This window comes from Diorhabda carinulata, chromosome 3 (genome assembly GCF_026250575.1).
Source record: "Diorhabda carinulata isolate Delta chromosome 3, icDioCari1.1, whole genome shotgun sequence".
NCBI lineage: Eukaryota > Metazoa > Arthropoda > Insecta > Coleoptera > Chrysomelidae > Diorhabda > Diorhabda carinulata.
The window spans coordinates 19673558-19700077 of record NC_079462.1 but is presented as its reverse complement, the minus strand read 5'-3'; the positions used below and the strand labels follow the sequence as shown (position 1 = coordinate 19700077).

Here is a 26520-nt window from a genome sequence, read left to right as displayed (position 1 = left end):
GAACACAAACAAAATGTGTCAACTTAATATAAGTAAGCTACCACAAGGTAATTGAAGTTTTTTAATTTTGTATTAATCGGGGGTGCTTTATAAGAAATGAAATATATCAAACAGGGTTGCAAAATTATAAATACTATATTGAAGCATTAAACAACTTTTATTCATACCTTAAAAGTATTTTTCTATTCATGCTTATACTTATAGTTTTATTGATTTTTTGCAATAAGGAGAAGATTTCACCCTTAAGAGTAATAAGCACATATCGGCATAGGGTAGATAAAAAAATACACTACGACTCGTCGCGATTTTAATTTAATAATCCATTCCTTATCAATATTATATAAAGAGTAATATTATATCAGGTCTTCAAGTGTCCCCCATCTTCTTCAATCAGTAACAGTCGCACATGATAGAGACGTTGTAGTGCTTTCATTTTTATCAATAATGGCAAAGTTTTTCAACTACACTTTTTTAGTTATTTGTACTGGTAAGTTCATCAACCGATTGTTTATTGTTAATTTAAAACTATCTATTGAAATTGTTGGTGATTATAATAAGTATCATACAACAGCGTTGGTTACTAATTTATTTTTAGGATTTACAGTTACGTCTTTCGTACATAAATAGAAAAACCTGCACTGATATTTTTGCATAATAACATTAAAAAAGTTAATAGATTTACAGTGGGAGGAAAATTTAAAAAACTATTAGACCTACTTTCTTTCAATTACATGTTTTGTTATGTCAATCTTCCTGGTAATTGTAAAAGTTTAACATTGGAATTTTTAATATTAAAAAATTGAACAGTAGCGATATCTAAATATAGAAATAATCTACTATCTATTCAATATTCTATTTTTTCATAATTTATAATATAATTTATAACTCATATATCATGTTGTTGAGATTATATATGATGCTAGTTAACATCTTTATTTATTAACAAATCTACGCAAAATGAGGATGATTCCATTTACTTTTTTCAAAATATAAAAATATTTCTTCAATTACTCAAAATGTTTTTATCATCAATAGCCTTCAAATATCAATCTAAATCTAAATTATGTTGATGAAAATAAGGCTCAATACACATGAAGCAACTGAGAAAAAACTAAACTTAAAAGTACCTGAAGTCACCAACTGATTGTTGACATTTGTCTACACGCACTGCAGACTCAGTAGTGACCCAAACCCGACTGTCTCAAAAGTAACCAATAGCTCCTTTTGGTTTATAATAACTTGATGTAATTTGAATATTCTCCAATTTTGAGCTTTCTAGTCAAGAGCTATTTTACATCCTCTTTTCAATTTTAACTGTAAAAAATAATTTACCTCAGAGTCGAACCAAACAATCAGTCTAAACTTCTTTTGTAAATGTACAAACTATCATATTCGTTCATCTTTGGAATATTGCTTGCAAATTTGAGGCTCGGTCCTCAAGCATGCCCTAATGCTCGACTTTATTCAGAAGGGGGTATTTCGACTTACAGAGTTGACCAGAAACTTGGACAGCTTACAGCATAGAAGAAAGGTCGCCGACCTGACTCTATTTTACCGGTTCTACCATGGCAAATGTTCTTGCGAGTTGTCCAAGATAATCCCACATAGAGCAGTATTTGCAAGACCTACTCGATAGTCAGGCGTGGTTCATGAACACCGAGTTTGACAGTAGACGCTAAAAACCTCAATTTATCGGGACTCCTTCCTTTGGAGAAGTGCAAGTCTGTGGAATCAGCTACCAAGACACGTATTTCCAGAAAACTACAACCTACAGAAATTCAAAATAAATACCTACAGTGTATAAGGGTTTATCCTCTTGTGCTTGATTTTTACATAGAAAATATAACAAAAAAAAACATAAAATGAAGGCAGTAATTTTACTAGAACGAATTATTAACCTGTTGAAGTGTTTACGTGATTACATTCTTCATTTCTTCAAACCGATTGCCAACACATTGCCGACTGGTTGGTAACCAGTCGCCCCGTCTGTAGTTCCCCAATCAAATACAAAGGGTGTTACTAATTGCAAACTGGTTAATGGTTTGCATCATAAATGAATTTCTTTTGAGTTGATCTGTGTATATCCGACCTGAGTTTTTGTTATGAAGATGTCAACAATAATTGACTTTTAAATAATTCTTTTCGTTCAATATGTCGCTTTTTAGAATGTTAGACTATTTTTCGATGATTCTGTATATTAAACAGAATAATTTTGGTCATTACATAAACAGAATTAGTTACTGTCTAAGGAATTTATTTTCTATCCAAAGTAAAATATCAGGTTTTAAGTTTGCAATACAAATTAATTACGTATTCTATATAAAAATGCGTTATTTATGTCTACCGAAGCATCCAGCCGAAATGCCTCGAACGAATCAGTACATTCAATGCTGGCGTGGCATTATTTAAAAATTGCTTCACCTATCAGCTGCTACCAAACATCCCATCAAGTTTAGTCATTGGTATGGATAACACCTATTGTTATAGCTGAATATTAAACTTTCCCAATACGAGTTTTAAAAAATAATAGTTAAAAAAGAACAAAAAACCAGCCTGCATGGATAACTACAATTAAAAATCAACTGAAAAGACTGAAACAAGATAAAAATTCAATGATAAGGTATTTTAAAAAAATAATGATTAGGTACTTAAAACCAGAAACATAAATTGAAACAGTACCAAACCAATGTACCTGCATATTGTACTCTTAGAAATATCAGCACGGTAGTTTTTTCACTTTTTTGCAACATTATAAACAGATTTACATTCGGAGGCATGCACAAAGAGATAATAATTTATCATAGCATTCAATTTCATGCCTCCGACTGCAATTCTGTTTATTATTTTATTATTATTTATATTTATCTGTTTATTATTTATAATTACACTTTATCCACGTATATTCCGTATCTGACCCCCAGTTACTACTGGCTATTTGCTGATTTCAAAAAAATGCTTGCCGGTAAATTCAGCTCAAATGAAGAAACTGAAGCCTATTTTGAGTCAAAGACAAATCTTTCTACAACCATGGCATCGAGAAGTTAGAGAAGCATTGGAATTATTGTTTTGCTCTTGAAGGAGATTGTATTATGTTGGTTACTCAAGTTATATGCGCGAGTTACATTCTGGAATACAACAAAATATATATTTTGCAACAACACGAATTTTTGAAAATGATGATTCGTGAGAAGCTTTGATGGTATTTCAACAAAATGAGGGTAAGAAGCGGTTCGCATGCTTTTGTACAACATAGTTCACTCGACTTAATCCACTAAACTTTTTTATGCCACTTAGTCGAACTCTATATATGATTTACGCCAGCGAATTCAGATGAAAACCAATGTTATGCTAATTATACTATTTCAGTTAGTTAACATCAACTCTAAATGTGCGTTTATATTGAAACAGCGACAGAAGACTATTGTCTTGATAAAACCTGAGAAAAGAGTAGCGAGTAATGTTCTAGAGGATTTTTAGAGTGAAGTGAATCAGTCTCCTGTCTAAAATCATTAGTATGGGCATTCCAAGGGAGAAATATTGCGGGTATTCACTTGAATGTAGATAATGAGCGCATCTTTTAATAGTTCTAGAAAATACATAAAGATAAACTAGAGGAAAATTAGATAAATTGTCACCAAAGACCTATATTGCAAGATAAGCAACTAATATCTTAATTTATGTGTCTCTAGTTGAAAGATTAGAAACAAGTGTAGTTTTATTGATTCTTAACCCAATAAACATTTTTTGTTATATAACAGTTGCCGTAAATATTATATCACCTCATTAAATAACTTAAATGTATATATAATAGTAACCGTAATATTTCTGTTACTCGTATAAACCCCTTAAAGAGCTTAAATGGGGAGTATATAAAGGTTACGGAAAACTTAGGTTAGTAACGCTATATATAAACTTAGGTGTTTTAACCAAAAGTAACGAAAACATTTTGGCAACCACTATATAACTACTTAAAAATCCACGGTTGGAGTCTTTTAGTGGTTATATATGTTACTGTTACCCTTATAAACATTGCCTATAATGGTTTTGATAATATTTCTGTTACCAATTTCTGTTACTCTTCTCCCTGTCAAATATATGTTTTCTCTCACTTGGAATTGTTAACTTTATTATATCGCTCTTTTTCTTATTGGGTTATTATCAGCAAAATAAAAATTTATAAGATGGCAGATAAATATATATTATATATATATTATAATGCCGTATAAAATTTATCTTAATTAGACGTTTTTAGCATTTCAGTGACTTAAATTTCATGAGGGAAACGGTTTTTACTGCTAACATGGACAAGATGCCTTGAAAAAACGCACGGGCCTTTCAAATATCCAACAATAAATAATTTTATTTCATAAAAAAAATTATTTTTTATTTTATTTTTAACATAGACGCTAAATAATGTGGCCAAAGATATTCGTATAACCACTATTTAACAGGGTGATATTAATTTTGGATTCATGTCGTTCAAATAAGTTTAATTTTCGTTTTTTGAAGGCATAATGAATCGTCCTTTTTCATTTGAGTAAACAATCATGGCGGAATCATTGTATAGTAATTTTACAAATAATGGAAACCTAAAAATCACTTGTTGTGATTTTATATAACCGATAGTAATGATATATAACTTTGAGGGTTATATAGTAGTGTTTAGAGTTACTAGTAGTGTTTAAATAAAACTTAAAGCCTCCAAGGATCTCGTATATAATTAAAAGTAACATACGTTACTGAAAGTGTTGTTATATACTCAAAGTTTGCTATTAAGAGTATTAAGTATAAGTTTTAAATATTTAAAAAGACATTCAAATGTCTTATGTATTATGCAGGCTTTTATCCAAACCTGATCCCACTGCATACTAAAAACAATCAGTGCTTTTCGGTGTTAAAAATGAAGATGTAAGAGGGTGTACATCAGAGCTTTACTCTATTACCTACTTAAAAGTGGTTACATGCATGTGCGGATCTCTAAACCTACCAAATATTTAAGTTTCTTAGATGTTGACTAAAACAAGTTACCTACACTTAGGGCTTAATATATACTAATATTTTTACAGAAGGCTACAGAGGCAGTTTTTGGTCAACAAACACAGCAAAGAAATGAAAATAATAATGATCTAAAAGTAATAGTTGAGGAGCAGCCTAAATGTAGTAGTAGTAGTAAGATCATTTTCTGCCGTCGTTGGCGTTGGACTGCTATCATTTTGTTCTGTAATTTGAGAAATATCTGGTGGCGGAAAAAATTCATTATTTATCTGTCTAACAGTAGCAGTAACCGGTACACAATCTACGATTCGTTTAAAATTTTTTGTCACTTTCCGCCGAAACGCAGAGCTGTGCTTTATTTTTTTCCAATTTCGTAACATAGCGATATTTTACAATAATAAATTAATGTTTATTACACTGCTGCTGCTCACTGCTCACAAACAACTGGTGTTAGTACTGTTAGTATTAACTTTGTATCTTAATAATATATTCTTATTCGACAATCGACACCTGCAACCATTTTGTCAATCGTCATCTGTAATAAGTTTATATATATAAGGGCAATTGATTTTACTCAAGGTAACCGATGTATATAAAAGAAATGGTTGTCCCTAACTTGGTTACCAAAAGTTTTTTAATAGGATATACAAACACTAATAATCCCCAATTTTTTTAATTGTGTTTAGAAACACTATTATATAACTCAGAGCCTATATAGTTATATAATTTAGGTAACGGAAAACCTTATATAAATTTGTTATAAATACATTGGTAACAGTTACTACATGTTTTATTAAATGGTGATGGAAACAGTTATACCACTTCTTTATATACCCACAAGTTACAGAAATTTTATAAAACCGTAATATAACTGTGTTACTAAAAGGTGATGTTACAAAACTTCGTAACCTTTTTATATAATTTCATTACCTTTATATAGTCTTTATATAACTAGGAATCACCATAAGTTACAGAAAATGTTTATTGGGTAGGAACTGGGATAAGTTCCTTCCGCTTACCTTCGACGTGTAGTGTACTAGCTTCATACTTCAAGCTTTCAAATATATCTTTTCTTGTCATACATTAGGCGATATGTACTGATTCTCTTTTCTCTATACAGTCAATTGAAACACTTTATCATCGACCACTAGATAGTCCAAAACATGCATAAAATTTACCAAACTCGCATTTTTCATCATTTAAAAGTCTCATTTGACTTCTATGGCACCTGATAACCCGTCATAAATCCTAATTCAGTTTGATAAAGTTCTCAAGACTAACAAGAAAAACCTCATCCAAGATTCTTAGCGCTATATGTGGAGGAATAGAATAACAGAATTTCACAACATCCATTCATCTACTTTTCACCTAAATTTTTGAAGAGAGAAGCTGTGTCTCCGTATTTATCATATCAAACTTACAGCTATTTAATGTCTTCAGAGAGTTATCTTGTCTGCCCAAATTATCACGTTCTTGTATCCGTTAAGCACAATCTGCTCGACTGCAGACAATATTCTACCACATATCAGCAATTTAATCTGAAACCTAACCTTAAGAAAACAATTAATTGCCCAACAAAGATCAAGAATGTCTTGGAGTTCTTCAGTCTGTACTAGAAAATATAATTTATCTGTTGTAACAGTTTTGTCATAGCTCTATATGTAATTTTCTATTTCAGTGTCCAAAATAACCAGCGCTTTCGAGGCACATTGAACTGATATAAAAAATAAACTATTTAACAATAAAATGTGTCTAGATACGTTTTAAGTGGATTGAATTTTCCATTGTTTTCGATTGCACATATATCTCAGATAGTGATTCTCGTTCGAAGGTAGCTATTAAAATTATAGTAATCTGGAGAGGGTATAATTGAAGATAAAACTAAATCCGATTAATATTTCTGATTTTGACGTGATTGCATTGTTTGATGTTATTTGCTAATCTTTGTGGATTATAACCGTCCTATCAAATCGTGATTTATGCCTATAGATTAAGTTATCGCGAATTTTATCCGTAAACAGTTTATAGTTGATCCCTTTTAAAAATATTTTCCTTACAACAACAACAAATAATATGAGTTATTATATTAATATATAATAATATATTATATTATATAATAATAAATTGGTAAAGATTCTATATCTAAGATCCCAACTCAAATCAACCTTCACCGAGCTAATATTGTGGTCTATAACTTAATTCGTGCGTTTTTTCTCGAAATTTGAACGTTTATTTAAGAAAAAACATCTACAATAGTATTATTCAAAGTATTGCCCATCTGAAGCTATGACATTTTCCCATCTTTCTGGCAATTTGTGGATCCCATCCCAAAAGAACTGCGCCGGCTTGGCAGCCAAGAATGAATCGAACCAATTTTTGATATCTTGCTCTGATGTAAACCGTTTTCCAGTGAAGGCGTTCTGCATCGACCGGAACAGAAGGGGCAAGGCTATAAGCTGCGGGTGACGTAAAACGTGAAAACGGATTAATTGTTTGGTTTTATCCGGATTTAGCAGCTCATAATACATTACACCCTTCTGATCTCACACAATAGAGAGCATTACCTATATTTGGCTTTGCCGTTGAATTGGCTGGTTGGCCGGATTTCACATATGATTTTTGCGCTTGTGGTTGTCGTAATGGATCCATTTTTTATCACCAATAACAATCCGATGCAAAAATGACTTCCTTTTGTGGCGTCCAGCAACGTTTCGGACATTCGGACAAACTTCCACCAAAATATGATGACTTTCGGCAGCATTTTTCTTAATATTGAAGTAACGAAGACGAACTTCCCGCCAAAACTCTTTTTCAGGAACAAAGTTCGACATATTTGAGTGAAAAAAAAGTTATTGTTGCTAACGCTTCAAATAAATGACATATAACGAAAAGAAGTTCAATAACGTACAATATTATACAAGTTACGCCATCCTTTATCAAACCGCACGAATTAAGTTATAGACCAATAAAATATAAGACTTATTTCATAATAAATTCACTATATTAGAAAATACAGTAGAAATTCGATTATCCGGCCCTCAATTAGTCGGAGCTGGCATTACCCCGTCCGCGCCCCGCGTTATCGCTGCCCCCAAAAACGATCAACTGGGCAACCGATATCTGGCCCTTTACTCTGTGAAATAGCTTTACAATTCAATAAAAAATTAGGTGGTGACGAATCGTTTTTCGCAAGTAACGGATGGTTATACAGATTTAAATCTCGTCATGGAATTCGTGAATTGGAAATGCAAGGTGAAAAAATGTCAGCTAATGTAGACGTAAACTCTTTTAAAGATGATTTTAAGAAGAAATTGGATGAAAATAACTATGACTTGGATTAAACCGGATTAAACTGGAAATCATTACCTTCAAAATCTTTAGTTTCTAGACGAGAGAATTCAGCTCCAGGATTTAAAATTAGCAAAGAGCGGGTAACTATGCTAGTCTGCGGTAAGGCTACCAGGACCCATAAAATACCTTTGCTCCTCATCGGAAAATCAGAAAAACCTAACCTAACCTAACCAAAACCTAACCTAACCTAACCTAACCAGATATTTTAAAAATATCGGAATGCCCTTAATTTATAAATGGATAAACACTGAAATATTCATAGACTGGTATGACAACACTTTTATCCCTGAAGTAAAAAAAAACAAAACGAAATTGGCAAGCAAGGTAATGTACTACTTTTACTGGATAATGTGCCAACCCATAATTCGGTTGAGTTGTTAGAGAGAAAAAATGGAAAGTTTAAAGTAAAATTTTTGCCTCTTAATGTGACATGCTACAACCAATGGATCAAAGTATTATTAAAATATTGAAACGATTTTATAGGAAACAACTTTTACGTAGGTTGTTAACTGTTGATGAAGATTATGTAGAAGTCGTTTTATAATTTTTTAATGAAATGAATTTAAAGGAGTTTTGTTACATAGTTGTAGATGCGTGGGATTTGATTGAAAGGAAAACTTTAAACAAGACTTGGAACTGAGTACTTAATCGGGAGAATGAAAATTCAATAACCAATACGGATGATTTTATTTTGGAGGATATGAATGAGATAATGTTAAAGATATAAATATGCCAGGATTGTGATGATGATGATATCAAAGAGTGGGCCACTTGTGACAGTAATGATCAAAGTTTTCAGATTATGTCTGTTGACGAAATCGTAGAAAACTTATAGCAGATAAATGAACAGCAGGAAATGCAAGAAGATGAGACAGAAGAAAATCTAGACGTGAAAAATGTAGGATGATCATCTCATGGTTTGAGAAACAAACAGAAAGTGATACTGTGAGTTTACTACAGCTGAAACGAATTCTTGATATAACAGCAATAAAGAGAAAAAGTAACTTACGTCAAATGCCAATTACCAAAGATTTTAAACTAAATTAAATTATTATTACATTCGGACTTTCGATTATCCGAATCCCTAACGACAACAATTAGTCTGGGTAATCGAGTTTCCACTGTATATTAAAAATGGGTTTGCAAAAAAAACCTTGGACTGAATATTTTTTCTAAAATTAGTTTTTTTGAATTTCTGTTTTGAAATATTTACAGAAATAAAAGTAATTTAATAATAATTGAAATATAAATCCATATGTAGTATACTAAACATTTGAACGTCTTTACATTGTCTGTAATTTTGAACTGATATATCGAATTTCAGAGACGGCAAAAAAATGAATAGCCTACATGCGACAAATCTGTAAATTCGCCACTGTTTACTTGAACAAACTACTTGGTTGCCAGGTACAAACCGATATGTCGATGCCAGTTACTTTCACTTGATTACATGATAGAAAAAAAATTATATAAACCTAAGCGTTGTTTTCGTGATACCCAAAATGGTCCAAGAGTCCACGGAAGACTCGATGGGAGTCAAGTCAGAGATAACTCAAGGTATGGTACAGTGACGCTCAACAAAAGTTTGTTCCATCTTGCTAGTCCAGCTTTGAACGGTTATTGGAAGCTGAGTCGGTTGGAACACAAACTAGAATCGTTCGTATAACGATAACTGCCTGGTTGGAACATGTAATTTTTTGATGGGTTGGAACGAACATATAATATACTTGAAATAATTCCCTGTATTGATGCTTCTAGTACCTTTTACATCGTTATTTGAAAAGAAAGATGCAAAGGTGGGGTTCCGTTTCAAAGCTACGTTAATATACAATACGAGCCTGTACCCGATGTGCCCTCGATTCTATGCATATAAAATCTAAACGAATCCGAATTTTACTTTGAAATTTTGACAGTGTATTTTTGGATAGTTAAACTAACGATTTATGCAAAAAAAATTTCTCAGATCTTATGCTTAGTTATATAAAATTCCGTATATTTTTATAAATTGAAAAATTTGTCTTTCGCTCTAGTATTTTAGTTTTTTTTAACGTATTTATTTATTTTTTCCATTTTGTTGTTTTTATATATATATATATATATATATATATATATATATATATATATATATATATATATATATATATATATATATGAAATCTCACTTACGAGTCCTCGAGAGGTAAACTCTGTTGGAAAAATGAAAAAAATAAAAGGAGAGTATTACGCATCATTGCGCAATGGTAAGAGGATAAATTGCAAAAAAAGAAACCCGTCTCCTGTTTCCTAGACTCAAAGTTCCTCTTGCAAGAGAGATACATTCATTTCACATTTGTTTTGAGGAGAAAAACGTCATCATTTCAAAGGGTTAACAAGGTTATAGTGTTGCTGGATAATAAATAATAAGAGATATAAAATATCTTTTTTAGATCGGAAACTTTCTAAACAACCCCATATTACACCTTTGGACAACCACAACCAAGTAAAAAAAAACGATTTTGGCTTTCTAGGTAACACATATTTCCGAGTTTGGACTGTAATTGATATATGGTTTCACGTTTAGAGATATATAAACATTAGTGAAATGGAGCACTAATTGACTCTTTATTTTCCATAATTACCCATCAGAGAAAACAGTTCTCTTTATATATTGATTTAAACCAATCTATCTGTCAGATTTATATAAAAACATAGCAGAAACTAACAGCAACAGTTTTGTCATTTTCTCGTGTCACCCTCGTATGTATTGTTTGCCGATATAATGAAAGGATCACAAAAATTGCGGCTCACGAGTTTGACATTTTTGTCGCAAATGAACTGAACGTGAGCATTTTTACTAAAAATTCCACATTTAAATCGGAAATATACTTGTTCATATTGAATAAATATAATATTTGTATGAACTATCACTTGAAATTTCTCAGTAGTTAACGTTTTCACGGAGCCTTTTCTGTTTTCCAAATGAAAGAAAAAGTTTACAATAAATTACATCAATGGAATGGCATCTTATCTTTAAAAAAATGTAAATAATTACAATGAAAAAATGAGAAGTCGATTTGCTTTATGAGAGCTTAATCTTTCGAGATTCCATTTGCAATGCATCATTCAAGATATTTTTATCGATTCTAAAAATCGCAAAACACTTGAGATGAAGAGACCAATTGAAGCCCAGTAAGATATAATCAAATCGTGATTAAATTTCCGCGTGTATATAAAGAACAGTTGTATCAATAAGACAATACTTTGAAGTGCTTTGATATGGAAAGTACATAGGGTGATTGCATCTTAAGAAGAACCTGGGTACGTCATCAACGCATGCACAAAATTGATTCACAAAAATCGATTTACAATTATGTTTATTTTGAATTAATTACGTTCTTCTACATTTTTTCTTTTTGTATTATTTTCATGTTTTATACTCGAATCTTTTAAAATCCCTCGATGGAATGTAATGCTCCAATTTTAACTTAAAGATAACTAAATAAAATAACACAATTAAAAATTTTAAATATGTGAATAAAAGCTTATGTTCTTTATTAATATTTTGGATGCACCGCTGTTTCAATATAGTTTTCACGTAGAATTGTCTCCGTCTCTAAATATTATAATTCTAAAAAAAAAGTAGACACGTCGCTTAATGTTGAGGTTTTCCCCTTAGACGTTTGAGTGCTGGCCACTCACTTATGTCACTGTTGATGTTGCACTGTTGCACCATGTCTTCTTCCTTCATGATGTCTCGGTATTTTCGCAAAATTCCGGGATTTACGCGCATGTGTAGCAGACATATGGTTTTTCTTATGCGGTACATTAAGTATATCATATAAAATTTAAAAAAAAGTTATCGAATCGAATCGAACTGTTTATGAAGTTCTACTGGTCATGTAAGTGCAAAATTTTATTATATAACAACAAAGTTATTTCAAAAACATATATGACTTCTTAAGAGCAATAATGGAAGGCAAAGTCAATCTAGAAAAGTTCCTGCGGCTGGTAATGTTTATTATAGATGAATATTTTGAAAGACTTGATTGACATCTCACAGAGACTGCTAAAGATTGCATCAGACAGAGAACGATTCACGATTAATTGTTATATAAAATGATGAGATTGTACCTTGCCTGTGTCTTGCCATCTTAGTCCAAATTTTGGTTAAACTCCTAAAGTTAATTTGAAGTGTCCAAAATAGGGGTTTATTCAAAATTTTTTGCAATCATCTTGCAAGGAATGAAAAAAATTGTTGTATCTGAATTTTGGAAATACGGTAAAACTTAGGATAAAAGTCGTAATTTTTAATTTTTTGCTAATTTAGTATTAATTTTTTGCTGATATTTATAAAGTTAGAGTGACTACTAACTTACTGCGATTTTTCCAACAAAAAAATGTTTAAGAATTTAATTTCAATTTCAGAGAAACTTTTCCAATTATCTGTAAAAAGTTGAATTAGACTCTTTGAAATCTAATTTTTAACCACCAAATATTTTTTTAAGCATTTTCTAATTTTTTTGGTAAGAAGAATCGCATTTTTTCTGTGTCGTGATTTTTTCAAGCTATAACTATCATCTCTTTAGCTGCAATCACTTTAAAGCTACCATTATACTAGGACGCTAGCATCAGGAATGCATCCCATTTTGAGTCGAATTTGTGTTGGGATGCTAGCATCCCTGACTGCTATTTTATTTCAATTTTTTGCCAGTCGTCAATATGGCCCCAACCAATGAAGAGATATTGTTGCTGATGTTACTAATCAAGAAAAGAAGGCGTCGTGCGAAAAGGAAGTTAGATGTGAGCCCCTTTTTAGCTGTCCGTCGTGTTAAAAGCTTGTATGTATTTTACATTGTTTGATGAACTGTGCAATAGTGAAACAAGATTTTTTAATTACTTTAGAATGTCACTTCCTTCTTCCAAAGAGCTTCTAGGCTACATCCAAAGCGACATCTCTAAACAAGATACAAAATTCTTGAGACCAATTTTACCCTAAGAGAAACTAGTCATAACTCTGATCCAAACTGCGTGCGCGCGCATATGTCAAATAGAGCGCCTGTTCGGATGCTAACAGCATAGTATAATGCGCCGCACTTGAACCAATGCCTCACAATGCAAAAAGCGACCGGCTGATCGCATTTCAGCATCCCAGCCGAGATGCACAAAATCGAGCCTCCGGTTGGCTGTTTTAGCATCCGATGCTGGCATCCCTAGTTTAATCGCTTCCATTTGATTTAACGCCCCGCTAAACTCCCAGATGCCAGCATCTCGGATGCTAGCATCCTAGTATAATGGTAGCCTAACTTTATAGATATAGGTACAGCAAAAAACTTCAAATGAGCATTTTTTTCTGGAATTAAAAGATTTACTAACTACATAGATTTTTCTCTATTTTGAAAGGAGCACTTTTTGTTTATTCTTTTCGCCACTAATCGGGGAATTATTCCAATAAATTAGATTTATTTGGGAGACTTCAAAGAAACTCATATTAAATATTTATTTTTATTATTTATTTCCCAGAATTCGTATTTAGGGACCCATTTTCTTAGACTATTGCAATTTGTCTTAGTGATAAATGTTATCCAATGTTAAAAAAATATTTTTGCGTATATTTGTTCTGCACTAACGGGAAAAGTACAATCTTTCTATTGTCTATTAGTTATTGAAGTTTATTTTCTTATTTTGCAGTTGGTTTGTTGGCAGTCTCGGTAGATGTTCCAATATCATGGACTTCGCCGAATTACGTAAAATTATATTCCAACGATTCTTCCATAAATCCGCTCCCGAAACCTATAACAGTTAGTGAAGATGGTTGGATTGGTTCACTTGTAACTGTTGGAGCTATAATAGGTCCAATACCAGCGCCATACATTTGTTCCAAGTTCGGAAGAAAAAACGCTCTACTTGCGTCCGCCTTACCTTTGATAACTTCATTTTATATGCTAGCTTTCGCAAAAAACGTCTATACAATCTATGTAGCGAGAACTCTTGGTGGTAAGTGTTATTATTACTAAAAATATGTATCCCGTGTTTGGAAAACCCTGCATTCAAGAATTATTTAAATAATATATGCTGATGATAACAACTATGAAAAAGTATATATTCAGAACATATAGGTAAAGGAATTTAAAGGGGAGTTAGGCATTTAGAAACTTTTACTTTCTAATAATTGGCTGAACAATCTGAATAAAGTTCAAATTCATTGTCATGGATACAAACCTGATTAAATAATTGTTTTAATGTGTGAAAAAAATAGAGTGAATGAACATATAGTGTAGTCTTTTTAAATTTTATTCTACTTGTTCCCAAGTTACTACAGTAAACTTCCGCCAATCAGGCTCTCTATTGCTTGTCACTTTCAATAGTCCGGCACCTCAGTCGGGAGGAATCGTATCTGACTTATCAGCCGAGTCAAGGGAAGGACACTAGCCAAGCGTCACTTACTGTCAATCTAAATTGTCAAAGTAAATGAACATAAACGCTTTCCTGATGCTCAATATCAAATTATCGCTTGTGCTAAATCATTTTTTGAAAACTGATTGTACAAATTTCAATAGAAAACATTTGTAGTATAAAGCTATCCCATCTATTCCTACCTCTCATCAGTCTTCATTGTCTACTTCAATTTATAAAGATCACAGTTATGACAAAGTTCATGACTGTATAGTAAACCGAGAAGATTCATAAGCTGTAAATACAGGTATAGGTATAGTAGACACTGATTTGATCCTCAAGGAGCATCAAGTTGATAGTCTGAATGTTCATGCTGCAACATCTGGTAATTTACTTATACTTAGAAGAGCCATTGGAGTTTTCAAGTGAATTTTCAGATTCCATTGTTACAGTGGAAATTAGTAATTTTGACAAACAAAAATCGGGTTTTTTGACTGTAGCTGGAACTAGTAAAAACAATTTAATACCTAGAAAAATGGTAATGCATCAAATTTATCCGAATACAATAGCCAAATAAACAAAATTGTAAAACAGTTTGAAGAATAACAAAGAGCAGTTTAAGACACTGAAGGAGATGTGTGAAATTGGAACATTTGAGTGTATAGAAGAAAGTTTAAATAATGTAACGAAAGAATTCATTAATTCACAGTGAAGAAATATTCATGGCAAGGTACGGCAAAAAGATGGACTAAACAGGATACAAGTTTTGCTCTTTCTATGTAAAAAACAAGTCTCTATAACCTTTTATTTCAACTGTGATGAATTGATATACTCGTAGTTTCTTCATTTTACCACTAAAATGCTGTGATATTTGTGTTATCTCTGTTATCAATATTGCTCATTTTTTACTTTTATCGGTGGACATATCGACTTAAACCTTCTAACGTACCTAAATAACATCACCATTAACGTCGTTGAATCTGTAAAATTCTTAGGGCTTGTTGTGGACAATTCCTTAAAATTGGAATAATATATTGCCGCCTTATCTAAAAAATTAAGTTCCTCCTGCTTTGCGCTGAGATGAGTTTCCCAAGAACTGAACTTATCCACTTCCTTAACAGTCTATTATGCCTTTATTGAGTTGCATATTCGATATGCCTTTCAAAAGAGAGTTGTTAGATATTTACCCGGAATAAACAGCAGGGCTCACTGCAGTGAACTCTTTAAAAGATTAAAAATTCTGACTCTTCCGTCCTAATTCATCTTTGAATCCGTTTACCTAATTCGTAAGCACGCTTCTCCAATTTCAGAAAGATCATTTTACGGCTATCCACTTAGGTACGCGAAGCACGACCTTTACCTACCTACTCCACGTTGAGAATTAGTTAAGTGCTCAATATTTTACAATGAAAAAAACTTTTCCTTTTGTTGGTTTCCTCTCTGGTTTCTATTCCGTATGTCATGATTGGTTTGATACAAGTCTTATAGATCCTAATCTTACTATACTTTCGCACGTATTCGTTCGCCCATATTATCTGCCTTAAGCAGCCTTATATGGCAGCTGTTGTTCTGGCTTCTTAGGTCCTTCACTGGGTCGTGATAACTCGACAGGTCCATACCCAGGTATTTAAATTGTGAAGCTTGTACGATGATTTTGTCGTGAACTACCAGTTTACATAGTACGGGATCTTTAGCGAAGGTTATGCTTTTCGTTTTTTCTGTGGATATAGTCATGTTCATCGCTTGGCTGACCTCGCAGAATTTTTGTAGTTGTCTCTGTAGGTCGTCATGCGTTTCCGCGAAAACAACTGCATCGTCGGCGTAGCATATCATCTGATTCTTTTATTCTGTCCCATTCGGTATTCCATATCTAGTGATGATACTTTCCCAATAATTCTGTCCATTAAGATATTGAACAGAAATGGGCTGAGACTGTCGCCCTGACTGATGCCTTTTGTTTTGCTCTTTCTATGTAAAAAACAAGTCTCTATAACCTTTTATTTCAACTATGATGAATTGATATACTCGTAGTTTCTTCATTTTACCACTAAAATGCTGTGATATTTGTGTTATCTCTGTTATCAATATTGCTCACTTTTACTTTTATCAAATACCTTGGTCAAATCGTTGAGGTAGACATACGTTGTTTTATTAAATCGATCGATTTTTCATTTAGTTGTTTAATAATGAATATGGAGTCGGTCGTGAATCTGTTTCGTCTGAAACCTTGTTGTTCTCACCTGTTCGTTATTTGTGTTTCAAGTCTTTCTTTTGAAATGCTAGTGAAGAGATTCATGCTTGTATTCAGCAGTGTTATGCCCCTGTAGTTGTCTGGGTGCGTCTTCTGTCCTTTCTTAAATATATGAATAGTTATACTTTTGTGCCATTCCGTAGGCATTCCTGATGGCTCTAAAATTTTGTTATAGAGAATTTTTAAATGTTTACCTAGGTCGCAACCGGCATATTTTAGAAGTTCGTTAGGATGAGGTCAGTTCTGGGAGCTTTTTTCAGTTTTTTTTATTTTTACCATTATCATTTCTTCGTTCAGTGATATTTGATGATTTGTCGCGTAGTTTTCTATGATTATGGCTTCTTCGGTGTTATAAAGTTTCCTGAAGTATCTTCTTTTGTTGGTTTTCTCCTATTCTAGAGTATCTTCCACACTTTCTTCTGTGCTCCAAATTTTGCCCAGTAATCTCGTATTTTATTGAATTCGCTATATTTCTGCGAATTTCCTTTTTAGCATTACTTCTCTAAACCCCAACAAAATCACCATTATTGTAACCATAATGCACCAAACACTTTTCCATCTTTTCTCACATTGTATTCTTCTTGTTGCACTATGAAGTTGGAATTTACTATCCCATTTTCTTCCAATCGTTGAGATACTTACCGTCTACTTCACATTTCGCACTATTCCAACCTTGTTTCATAAATAATGTCGTTTTCCAATGTTCACTTTGTTTATTAAAAAATCATACAAAATGAAAGTCTTCATATTTTTTGGGTTTAGATGCAAAAAAATGTCGCACTGCATTTTCAATATTGCCTTTTTTCCCTCGCAAAAATTTCGCCACGGATCTTAATAAATGGTAATCTGACGTTATAAGGCCCGGACTAAATGTTGGATGTGGTAGGAGATACCAACTGTAAGAGAATCCGCTTTCGAACAACTTCTTCTTCTTATTTTTTTAATGTAAGCAAAATGCTTGTTTTTCCTCGTATCCTCTGCAGTTTAATTATTAGAGAGGTTGTCGCTCCATCTCTTTCGGGGTCTTTCAACGCTTTGTCCTAGCTATTCTGACCATTCTGTCGTCATTCATTCGATCTATGTCAAAAAGTGTTTTGCCAGCGATCCTGCGCACTTTTTTCATTTCCGTGGTTTCTAATATTCTTTTTGTGTTCGATGTATCTGGTCTGGTTTCCGATGTGTATGTTAATATAGGCCGAATGACAGCCTTGTAGATTCGGGATTTGGTCTCGATTTCGATATATTTGTTTCGGAAGATTGTATCATTCAAGTAATCTGAGGTTCGTGCTGCTTTTGCCGGTTAGTTTCTCACCTCCGCTTCGATATCACCGTATCCTGATATTTCTATGCCTAGATATTTAAATTTCATCTTTTATTGTATAATTTCATCATCTACAACCAGTTTGCATCTGATAGGTGGTCATGCATTTCGTTTTGCTGCAGATATATTAATTTTTTAACTTTTTGCCGTTGTGTTGAATTTGGATAGTAATCTCTGTAGGTCATCTTTTGCAATCAGGACAGCATCATCGGCATAACATAGTATCTTGACGTCTTTGTTCCCCATTATAACCTTCCAGGTTGTCGATGTTGAACAATACGGGGCTAAGAGAATCTCCTTGTCGAATATCATTGTTTACATGAATTTCTTCGGTAGTTATGCCATTGATTTATTTTGTTTCTCTTGTAAATTTTTTCGATGTTATATGGGATTTGCCTGTTGTATAGAAGGTCATGGGTCAGGTCAACTCCCTGCCCAAGGTAAAAAACAGCAACAAGCTCACAGAACCGAAACTCTGCCTCGGACAGGGGCGGCTGTAAAGATGATGAACCATACACACCTTCGGTTAACTAAACCTGGATATTTCTCCAATAAAAACTCTTATATTCGCATCAGGTGTTCACTATATAACTTGGTACACTAAAGTACATTAAACCTTTTACTATACACACAACAAGACTTTTCAATTGAATCCACCTCTATTTACAGGATCTGGTAACTGTCCTTTCTCTAACTGCTGATTTTCCATTTCTCGTCCAATAAAACGTTCATCTTACGGCAAGGAGCTGTTTGCAAACGTTTCGCTTGAATATGGGTTAATTCGACAACTTTCATAGATCTTATCTAATGATTTTAAATGGCGATGTCTGGCATCTTTAGAATGTTCAAAGGAGCTCAATACTCGGCGAGTACTGGTACTAGGATGTTTTTCTTCAACTTTTGGACGACCTGAGCCCGTACGATCTTCAAGTGTAAAATGTCCACTAATAAAACGATTTAACCAACGGTGTATCATTCGCTAATTAATTGTGTGTTCCCCTTTAATTTCAAGTATTTTTCTTTCTGCAACTTCTGCTTTGAACTGTCTCAACAATTCTCGAATTTCATATGTATCATACTCCATACTATTTATTATAAAAAACAACAAGTTACGACACGTTTCAATTACAACATAGAGACATCTTCTGTATTTAAAAAAGTTTTACTTCGTTGGGAAATTGAAGAGAAAAAAACTCAACCTGGCAATGTTCCCAATTAGAGGATTGATATTCGAAGTGGAAGCATTGTATTAATTGTTCGAGTTTATTAAGTTGAAACGAAAGTAAAAGTTTATTGCACATTCTCCCACATCGAACTACATAATTTGTTTAAATCAGCGACTTGCATTTAAAAATTGATTGTTTAATGTTTAGAATTTTGTAGCACAAAATATTAAGTCAATTTGTTAAGTTTTTCTAAATAATATTCTTTGTTATGCTAGAAATATCATCCAAGCCTTACCAAAAGCGCGACCAAAAAAGTAATATACAAAATTTCGTCGATCATAGTACTTTTAGAGAATGGCAACCTTGTTCGAATGTGACCTTATCGTACCTCTATGACGTGCATCAGTTTTTCCTAGTGTAAGATTCACATGTATTTGATTTTTTAGGTATGTCGTTAGGTGCTGGATATGCTTTATTACCAATATACGTTGGAGAAATTGCAGAAGACTATAACAGAGGCATGTTATCTCAAGCTATCAACGTCTTTTGGTCCATTGGAAATTTTATAGTATACTCAACTGGGCCGTTCATGTCCTACAAAGCGTTCAATTTAATGATAGCGATGCTCCCAACAATATTTTTCTTTCTTTTCCTTTTACTAGCTCCCGAATCTCCGTATTATTTGGTAGCGGAAAATAAAATGGAAAAAGCCGCCAAATCGCTAATGTTGTTGAGATCAAAAGACAAAGATGCTGTGCAAGAAGAATTAGTATTCATCAAAGACCAATTGAACGATCATAAAGAAAATGGCGGTTTAGCCGATTTATTCGCCGATGATATTGTTCGTAAAGCTTTTATAATATGTTTATTATTAGTATTCTCTGAAGAAATGTGCGGGTTTTCAGCGTTATTTTTCTACATGCAACTTATATTTCAAGCTTCAGGTTCTCAATTATCCGACGACATATCGTCACTCATAATATCGGTAATAATTCTAACCAGTAGTTTTATTTCTCCGTTCACGGTAGATCGCTTCGGTAGAAGAACTTTAATAGTCGTATCTTGTTTCGGAATGTGTTTTTCGTTAGCAGCACTGGGAATATTTTTCTATTTATTAGAATATACTAGCATAAGTACGGAACCATTATATTGGCTCCCTATAACTAGTTTAGTGTGTTTCATCTTCTTTTTTAATTTCGGGATGTCGGTACCTTGGACAGTTATGGCAGAAATGCTTCCGGGACACGTAAAAGAAAGTGCTACTACTATTATCACTAGTACAAGTTGGATAATAGCTTTTCTTTTAACTTTATTCTTCAATGACATAACTTCAATAATGGGAATGGGGCAGACTTTTTGGTGTTTTGGATTGTACTGTTTCGTAGCTGGTATAATGGTATTCCTTTTCGTACCAGAAACTAAAGGGAAGAGTTTTAGTGAAATTCAAGATATTCTTAGGTACGGTGGTATGTTTCATTTTAGATCTAAAAAATATGTATCTGAAAAAAGCAAAGACGTAGAAAAATATTAGATAATTTTTTGTATTAATTAAATTGCAGAATAAGCTCGGTTTTCGTAAGGACATAAATTAATTGTGTGGAAAAAGTCAAATAGAAAATGCAAAAGATGGTACAAATGATATTTGTAATACTCCTATATTCCTAATGGTCGTAAGTAGAAGGGTGGCCCATGAAGAGAGGCGGCCAATGAATATAGTTCTTCCAATATCAATTGCAGACTATAGAAACCCTTATCGGCAGGAATATTTCGAAGAAATTGTGTACATACGCCTTCCGAAAGCTTCGGCAAATAGCAATACATGTTTACGATTCGATGTTTTCATTGGTAAACAGTGGAAATGATGAATCCGCGTGGACTAACGGTTTGTTAGATGTTTACCGAGTAAATATTATTTTTCATTCTTTAATTTATTATGAGTGCCGTGCGTATTTATGAAATATTGATTGATCCTCGCATAACTGTATTTTGCAATTGATATTGGAAGAACTATACTTCTATCTCGTTCTTTTTATTTGAAGCTTGGGGGTTTGCAAGTGGGGAAATCTATCTATTAGTAGCGTTCCTTTCCCATGAAATCTCAGTTAATTTCTTCTTCTTCTTCCGCCCATGGTTGGTTGCTGGGTGGATAAAGTAGCCTGGTGACTGCCACTGCTGGTCCCAAGCTCGGGTAAAGGAGGAGGGTTGTCAGGTGAGGCCAGCAACCTGCCTGACGTAAAAAGATTTGCTGCTCACAAATCCAACGATTAGCCTCGGAATAGGATGGTCCAAGCGTTGACGAACTCGACTAGAAATTGGAATAAGAATACGAAATTCAATTCTACGTCCCATTTTAATTTTACACAAATCAGATGAATTACCCCTTACCGATGCAGCAACAACTTTTGTTTTGGGAAAATAACTCAATTCAGTCATTTGACAAATGATTGAAAAGTTTTAGGATATATTTACTTGTGGTTAAGATTTGCGAATTAATTTTTATTCTACTTTTGTATTGGCTAGTGCATTTTGGATTAGAATACAATGAACTGATTGCATGTGTCTCAGTTTGTTATTCCATTTGAGCCACCATATCAAAGTGAGAGCAGGTGAGCTGATATTATCAGCTCAATTTGAAATAAATCAGATCATTTGCAAAAGGAAAGCTATGATTGTAATGAATTTTGTTTACCGATAATCCATTCACGATCATGCGCATTAGACTTAACGTATAATAAGTGAAACGTGCATTTTGGTGTCTTGAAAAGGATGACGATCCAACAGTGCAGACATACGTCATATAGACTTGAAATGCTATGTGAATGCCCGAAAATAGAGCATTCGCACGAACGCAATTTTATACATAGATGAGATATTAAACGGAACAATTAAACATTTTCAAAATATAATTTTCAATTATTTAAAATAAGATTTATATACATACGTATATATAATTCATAATAACAAATGAAAAAAATAATAAACGGCTTGATTCCAACTCACGAACCAAAAATGGTTACTTTAAAGCGGTGCACAGAATGAACGCGAATATGGTGCGCTCTAGACGTTCATAAAAGTAATGGTTGGCTGGTAAACATAACCTTAAAAGTGAATGTATATAATGAAATTTGAGCGGTGATTAACGATTTTGAATTATTTATAATGTAATATATTCTTACTTTACTGCATGAAATGTGTAGAGAAATATACACAAAGCGACATTTGACACGGCGTTGGTGGGTAAGACCCTGCAATTTGAATAGAAATATCTACAGTTACTTTACTACAACATATTTCAAAACGAACGAAATAGATCCAGACGAATTTTTCAAACATAGATGAATGAATCGGGGTTATATTATCAACTTATTAACCAGACACTCAACAAAACATTCAATAAGAAAACCCTATTGTCGATTAGATCTGGAAGTTAATCACCAGTTCTTGTCACGGATTTTTCAAACGGGAATATGATTCCCAAAATAAATCTGGCATATTTTAGTTTTCTTGTATCTAACCGAATGTTTATTAGATAAACACTCATGAGCACGTACAAATTCTATCAGCCTTTTACTCAGAGAAGTCGTTTTTCAGGATATCTGCAACTACAAACTACACTAGAAAAGTGAGGTTATGTTTTTGACGTTCAGCGACGATTAGCGCGTAAAAAGTAGAAAGTTGGTTAACTTCGACGTCAAGAGCGCGTACGTTATGAGAGTTTCTCAACAAGTTGATCTATCTTTGACATTTATGAACGTCTTAAGAGTGTCATGCTCGTTTTCATTCTGCATACCGCTTAACCGTGTTATAAGCTTCCAATGGATGGAGCGTCTCTCTTATACTTACTTACTACAGTCGCTCAGTTTGTGCACAGCGGATCAAGTCTGAATAAGAGAGATATAAGAATGCAGTTGCTGTTTCTCTTGGTGTGCAGCACTTTTACTTACGGGGATCAGCAATATAGGAGTATTAAATATATGGTACAGTTCCTTTAAATCTGTTAATAATGTCAATGTTTTGACCTCTTCAGTGCAACCAACTTAGTATTCTTTTTCGTAAAATCAATATAGCCAACTTAAATGTTTGTTTTTCTGTATCCTTGACTCCGATTTGTGGTTTTACTACATACAAGTCAACAGAGAAAAACTTTTTTGCCTTTACGAAAACTGAAGTTCAAAAATATAGTTTGAAGAAGTGTGAAAAGGCAGTTGAATTCGTTTAATTAATGAAATTTACAATTTTAATATACTCAAATCTTATCTGAAATCTTAAAAGCGGAAAGCTACTTACACATTTTTGTCAATTTAAATAATATCTATTTATAGAAACTCTACTAACAATAAAAGAGATGCGAATATAGTGAATGTATAAATTTGGGACGAGATTATTATTTGAAAAATCTTATTGATTTCTAGAATGAATACTCAAAAGTATAAAGCATGATGATCACAAAAAAGTGCGAAGTAAATTAGTTTTTCGTTAGTTTAATATCTATCGTTTCAAATATTTTGAAATTTTCTACTCTCCTCTTGTAAATAGTGATTTATGGCAAATAAAATGAAAATATGAATCTTGATAAATGAATGATATTGTTCTGACTCCTTTTATTTATACTACTTTAATTCAATATTTCAAGTTTTCAATATTTATATCTTTATCGTTTTTCTGTGTTTATGAATAATTTTTTAGTTGGTAATGAATTTTATCTAAGTCCCCTATCAAATGTGTTACTTTGAGTCACTCCTCGACATTAGGAAACGTCACATGTTTCATAACCTCCATATATCAGTTATATAAACACTTTACGTAACTGTTTATTTATAAACATTGAAAACAATACTATTAAAGACAGAGTTATTTAAAGTAAGTCCATTTTCTGGGTGAATATTCTCTTGAACTTCTTGTCAAATGTTAATTTCATTTGAAGCTGTGATATCTACATGTATGCTAGGGGCTTGGCACTAAAATGTTTTCTGGAATTCCTCTCTTATTTTCTAATGAACCCTCAACATAGCCCTCGGTTTCACTGTTGGATTACCATTCTCCATGTTACTTAGAATTTCCGCTTCTGACTCTGTCAGGAGAGACGCTGACGAGCGTCAGAAACAGTGTCCTTTATATCCTTTAACATGAGGTAGACCCAGGTACTGAGTAATCTTTGCTAATAATTTTCCAATTTATGCCCTCAAGTTGTATGACACATTTTCCATTATAATATCGCACAAAAATATGTCGTGCTTTACAGCAAGAGGTCTAATGTTTTTATACTTTTTAAGGAGCTCTAATAATTCTATACTTTTTGAGGTCAACAAAATTGACACCAGCAATATTTCCAGCAGTGACCACAAATTCGCGAATAACATGTATTTTGCTTTCTGGAATTGTAAATTTAAAAAAAAGGTGCCATCATCAAATACGTTTCCTCCTCATAGGAATGTCAATTCAACTTTCCTGCAATCTCTATTATCATTGCGAGCTAAAGAACAGATTTATTTAATAATAAATTATAATAAATATATATAATAAATAATATAATATAATAAATATATTATAATAAATTATAAATTCAGCCTCTTTTATAAATCTTTCTACATCCTCAAAATAGACGACTTTAATGTTTTTAAATTTTCAAAATAGACTTCATCTTTCAAATTTTTAGTAGGCCAGGGCGTATCTACTTAATTTTCAGGTATTAAACTACCATCTGCATTATTTGCAGAGGATAGTTTAATACCCTCTTACTTCAAATGGAATGTCTGATTCACTATCTGAAGACATTTAAACTTGTTTTGACTTATTTTCAAATATCGTTGTTTGCTTCCAAAGTAACAATACTTCAAGACCTGCTTCTGTACTAATAATACTTCTAACACTATTTGTTTCCACATTAATATTTTCATTCATACGTAAATAACTATTTAATAATTATTATTTAGCAGCAATTTGCCAATACTCACTATTTTCTATGTCGAATTTTTTCGATATCTGTTTAAGAAGGTTTATGAATAAAAAACCAAAAAAATCGAGCAATTTCTATGAAGTAGTACTTTAGGTTAACCTTGTGAAAAAATACAAAGAAACAGTCGAATTCAAAAAAAAATATACGGTAACTTAGAGGAAGGAAAAACATTGGGAAGAGTTGGCAAATAAATTTAATGATGCAAATGGCGCAAAAACAATGTTGATAATGTCTTCAACATAATTGTAGAATTTATTAAATCTTCAATCACTCTACCTTTATAATATTGTAAAAATGTAAACAATTTGAGATAGTTAGGTTCAGATCCCCCGATTTATGTTAAACTGAATTTTAATCTAACCTCAGAACGCCTGTAACGTTTAATCCGAAGTTTGTCACTTATCCTACATTTGAGGTTTAACCCTCATTTGTAAAATTGGGCCTTGAAAGAATTACCATATCTTGAAAATTAATGTTTAAATAAACAGTGAGCATCAGATTACTTTCCAACATTGTGATGAGTTTTAAACTATAGATCCACTTGTTTAGGACATTTTCCAAATAATAATCATATTCCTTAATTTAGCTTATCACTGTATAATTAGAAAGTAGAACACTTAAAATATATTACTTAACGGACAATTGTAATATGTTTAAAACTTTACAGTATTATTTTTAGTTAGATTTATTTTATTTAATTTTATTTAAGTGGTGCCATAGTAAAAGCTTTCATTAATTTTATGTAAAAGTATTCAAGATTTTTTATTCCTATTTATAATTATATAATTTAATGTATAAATATACAGGGTGAATCACGTTGTATATTCTTGAAAGAAAAAACTGTAACCATTGATGAAAAATTTTAATACAATTTTGTCAGTAGTAGTGCACAAAATAAGATGGTGTTTGTTATTTTTCCATATTTCAATATATTAGAAGATCTATTTATTTTATAATCTGGGAAATACACATTTTCCATTAGATTGTATAAATTTTTATGCTTCAAAACATTACAGTCAAAAATGCAATGATTTTTTTAATTTAAATACTTCACTATTATCAATTTTATTGAAAATATTGATCATTATTTTATTGGAAAAATTGAAAA

The 26520-nt window shown here is 32.4% G+C and overlaps 1 protein-coding gene across 1 annotated transcript; it reads left to right on the top strand.

Moving 5' to 3' along the window:
• The first annotated feature begins 329 nt into the window (after positions 1-329).
• Positions 330-26520, top strand: LOC130891549 (facilitated trehalose transporter Tret1-like). Its single transcript, XM_057796373.1, has 3 exons — positions 330-487; positions 14014-14319; positions 19903-26520. Exons 1-3 carry the CDS (start codon positions 445-447, stop codon positions 20985-20987), a joined length of 1434 nt encoding a protein of 477 aa, XP_057652356.1. The 5' UTR covers positions 330-444; the 3' UTR covers positions 20988-26520.